Raw genomic sequence first — 4,292 nt, 5'->3', positions numbered from 1 at the left:
CTGCCTCAGGGGCTGGGCGGCCGGCGCTGCGCGGAGCGGCGCTCGCCGGTGCTATGAGGCGGCCGGGGCTCAGCTGGCGCGGGGTGCTAGAGCGCTCTACCTGCGGCTGGAAGCTGGCCCCGGGGCACTAGAGCGCTCTACCTGCGGCTGGAGCGCTGGGAGCGTGCCCCGGGGCACTGGAGCGCTCTGCGTGCGGCTGGAGCGGGGTGCCAGCGCGGGGTGCTAGAGCGAGTGGCCGGGGGCCCGGGCTTGGCCTGGGAGCCATGGGGCATCATGACCGCATGTTCAAAGTGCTGATCGTGGGCGACGTCACGGTGGGGAAGACGTCGCTGGTGCAGCGCTACGCCAACGACAGCTTCAACAAGCACTACAAGTCCACCGTGGGAGGTGAGTCCTGCCCCGCCACGGCCTGCGGGGCCTGGCTCCACGGGCAGCGCACCGACTAACCCGAGCGGAGACGAGAGCTGAAGTTCGTCCGCGAGGTGCAGCTTTCTGCTTCTCCCCCTGCTCGCTTCTAAGCTGCCAGCGCAGCCTCTCCTTCCTGCCGAGGATGCTCGTTTCCCTCTCCTCCTCTGCTTTTCTGGGGATCGCCTTGTCATTTACTAAATTAAAGCATTCCTGTGCTGCTTTGAAGATGGAAAGTGCTGCCCCGCCGGGGAGTGTTATTAAACTTTTCATAGCGGGCTCTTTATCTCCGTCTGTGGTTAAAAAGCCTGCGTATGGTTTTCCCATCCCTTGCAAAGACTTCCTTTGTCTCCCTGTCGAGAGTGACTTGTTGGGCCGGGTCTGCTGGGCTCATCCCAGTACAGGTGCTGTTTGTATCCCCGTAGCTGCTGGGACTCGTAAACACGGCCCGGGAGCTCCTTGTCCCAGGGGCTGCGCAAACCCAGAACCAAAACCTGGGGCCTGCCTAAAGCCCTTGTGAGGGGTGAGGTTTGGCCTGAAGGAGATTTGCAGGATTTGAAAGGTGTCATGGTCATGGGGGGCCTGTTGTAACACAGGGAGGATACCTGGGACACCTGTAATTACAGCACCCAAAGCATGAGTCAGTTCATCAAGGAAGCTTATTTCCTCCCAGAGGTGCAAGTTCTCCCTTTAATAACAAGGCGGCCAGGAGTCTGTAATGAAGAAGAACTCATGGGTGGGGGAGAAAGGAGTTTGCAATGAAGAGCTGCGGGAGGGGGGGTGGGAATTACAGGTAATACTGGGGAGGGAGAGGAAATCGGAGACAGGTGTTGCAAACTTGCTCCACGCCAGGAAGCCTGCAAGTCTGCTGAGTGAGAAGATAGGTTATTTTTGTTCTAAATGTTCACAAGCATTTTTGCACACCTTGATTAAAAGGTGACTAATGTGACACACTTGTCAAGGGGTCGGGTTTTTTGGTTTTTGTTTTAAACGGTCTGAAAAGCAGATCTGTGGTAGTTGCGGGGCTCCCAAAATTGTGATCCAGTCTTGAAACTGGCTCTTATTTCATAGGTAGTCATGTTGGTGTAAGGACATAGGCAGGCGAGGTTCTTTGGGTAAATGTGATATCTTTTATTAAAATGGTTCTTTGCAGGCTTTCGGGTACAAACATCCTTCTTCAGGCAGAGTCTTCCCCTTCTTCAGGGGAGGGTCTTATTCCATCGGCAGTTATCAGCCTATAATTATTCTACACTACGGTATATGGATCACTATTTTACATATGGATCTCAAGGTACTTTACACGCCTTATTTATTAGGCCTCTGATGACAAGTGGGTTAGTATTTTTTTCTAACCTGAAGGGAAGTATCCAGGCATCCTGAGTGTACACACTGGTGCAAAGAGGCATCCAGATGAGGTCCGAGTCTGAGATGGTTACAAACTGAACGGTGAAGACAGGAAGCCAGCTCCTCTCTAGAGCACAATGGTGTGAGCTACAGTTTTATTAAAAAACTCTCTGCCCGACAGCTGCTTTTCAAGGTGCCTCTAATTCGCGTGGTCTTGTTGCTTGTTGTACAGGGGAATATTGTTAAAACAGCTGCCCTAGCAGAAACAAGGCTGTGAACTACCCCACTAGCAAGTCTTGGCCCAGTTTATACCAGTGTTGGGTCTCATCTCTGCTAAAGTCACCTGTGCTGGATGACCTGGTGACTAGCGTACTAGTCCCGTGACATGGCTTTGCTTTCTAGGTCCTCCTAGCAAAGTAGCTTGAAAAAAAAATCCTTGTCTGCAGAGAAATCATACTAGTTATGGCCCGGATAGAAGATGATTGTCAATTATGGTAATCCTCTTTTGAATGCCTTGTAGTCACCCTGCTTCGGTTAAACTTTGGCAGCATGTTAGAATAAAACTCGCATCCTGCATTCTTCAGGGGAGGTCGTTTGGATGAGTCCAAGGGTGACAGGAAAGATGAAAGTTATGGGGATGTTTGTTTTTGAATCCTGTTATAATAAATGAAAGTGCAAACATGACACAATCGTGTGTTCCAGGAAGCAAACATTTATATCCTGTTATGTGTGAATTAAAGGCTGGCTGCATTATTTACTGTTGTTAAATACTTGAGGCGGACAAGGGTTTTTGAGTAAATCTGATGTCTTTCAGTAGACCAACTCAAATAGATGGAAAAATTCTTCTTTGCAAGCTGTCAGGTTAAATACTTGAAGCACTTGAACATCCCGAAGGTGGAGCTGTGCATTGATCTTGGAGCTGAGCACCACCATTGCTGCAGCATGGTTGAATGTAGGCAGGATCTTGGTTGTATTTTGTGAGGATTGGTGTGTTTGAAGGCATCAGTCATCATGCAGAGTGCCTGTAAGCTCCATGAGAGGTGAATAACCTGCAAAGTACAGGAGACACCAAGACTTAATTCACGTGGTTTATGAGTGGTGCACAATGGAGCCCAGCATGGGTGCTTTTCATCCACTTCATTGCACATTCAGCTTTAATCTTTCTGCTGGAGCATCGAGACTGAAGAACTAGGTCAGAGTTCTTAAAACTGGGAGCTTGTGCCCCGCTGGGGTAATAGGGCACAAAGGGCTGGATTTGCCCTGCAAAATGTGCATTTATCCAGAACTTTGATCAGTTGAGCAGCAGGAGGGCTGCAGCCCTTATTTCCCCTTCAAAAAGTTGCATAGCGGCTGACTTAGATAATAGCTCTGCTGGCCAGCTTTCCTCCTGATTGTGATGCATCGAATTCTCATCGCTTCCGAAAAATGTAGGTCATGTATGTGTGCATGTGTCTAAACTCGCTAGGCACTCATTAGAATTGATTTGTTTGGGGGGGGTGAAAGGTGAAAGGAGAGAGTGCCTGAAAGAATATAAAACATTGCTCCAGGCAGCACAAAGTGAAGACAGGCGCCGACAAAAAGAAAAAGAAAAAAGCTAACTCTGGGAGGGTTCTTGGATTTGTGCAAAATCAAGGCTGTCTATTGACAGAGGGCTGGGCTTGTTTTTGATACTGTGATTTATTTTACTTAAAAAAAAAAAAAAATTGTATTGGCATTTTTCTTTTAGCTCTGCTCGGAGTGTCTGAATTAAAAACCTCTAAGCAGCGGAGGAGAGGCCCCATTGGAAGGACTGACCTCTTGTTTTAAACTACTCCCATTGTGTGTGTGAGTGTGTGTTTGACCCTCATCAAAAAGATCTGATTAGTTGTGCCTGCTGTTTTAAACCGTGGGTTAAGGGTACGAAATGTGCAATCTGAATAGCACTTGACTGAATTGTAAAGTAAACCCAGAGGGCTGGGGAGGAGGACAAGGTTGCTCTCAAGCTCCCTCTGTGATAAGATTACCTGTTGCTTCTAGTCTACATTGTTCTGCTCAAGGTTAGACCCTGGGGAGGGGTGTGTTTTCTCTCTCTTGTTTTTCTCTTGTGTTTTTTTTTAAACAAGCCACAGTTCAAGCCTAGCATTCCTCCCCAAAAAGAGCCTTGGGACTCAGGGTCTCTTTTGGGAAACCAAAAGCTTTCTGTGGGATTTTCACAAAATGCCTGTGGTGAAAGCCCTCTAGTTCTGTTGCAGGCAGTGTTGACTTTGGGGAAACAACTTGCCTAATGCTGAACCCTTTGGAGACTCTTCACCTCAGCTGCCTCTTTCGTAATGGCTAAATCTGTGCTGAGAGAGGGGAAATTAGCTGTTAGTCTGAGGTCAGGCAGAAGGCAGGGTAAATGTGCACCTTATAGGATCACTAAATCAGAGATGCAGTGGCACTTTAATTCGAGCAGTGCTTGGAGCTGCTCTAATTAAATCGCTGCCTCCCTACCCCCAGAACACATGTAAAAGTGCTCTCCAGTGTGAGGTACTAAATTAATGCGCATTAGGCTGCACTAGTGT

General features: G+C 48.6%; 1 protein-coding gene across 1 annotated transcript in view; it reads left to right on the top strand.

The window, feature by feature from the left end:
* The first annotated feature begins 206 nt into the window (after positions 1–206).
* The window catches only part of RAB29 (RAB29, member RAS oncogene family), a 15,031-nt gene continuing 10,945 nt past the window's right edge, over positions 207–4,292 (top strand). The window contains exon 1 of the mRNA XM_019513997.1: positions 207–387. Coding sequence (XP_019369542.1) covers positions 264–387 — 124 coding nt within the window. The 5' untranslated portion in view covers positions 207–263. The remainder of the gene's footprint in view (positions 388–4,292) is intronic.

Source organism: Gavialis gangeticus, unplaced genomic scaffold, assembly GCF_001723915.1.
Source record: "Gavialis gangeticus isolate Ggan-Ray unplaced genomic scaffold, GavGan_comp1, whole genome shotgun sequence".
Lineage (NCBI taxonomy): Eukaryota > Metazoa > Chordata > Crocodylia > Gavialidae > Gavialis > Gavialis gangeticus.
The sequence above is the reverse complement of the archived record's forward strand: the minus strand, read 5'-3'. Positions and strand labels throughout refer to the sequence as shown.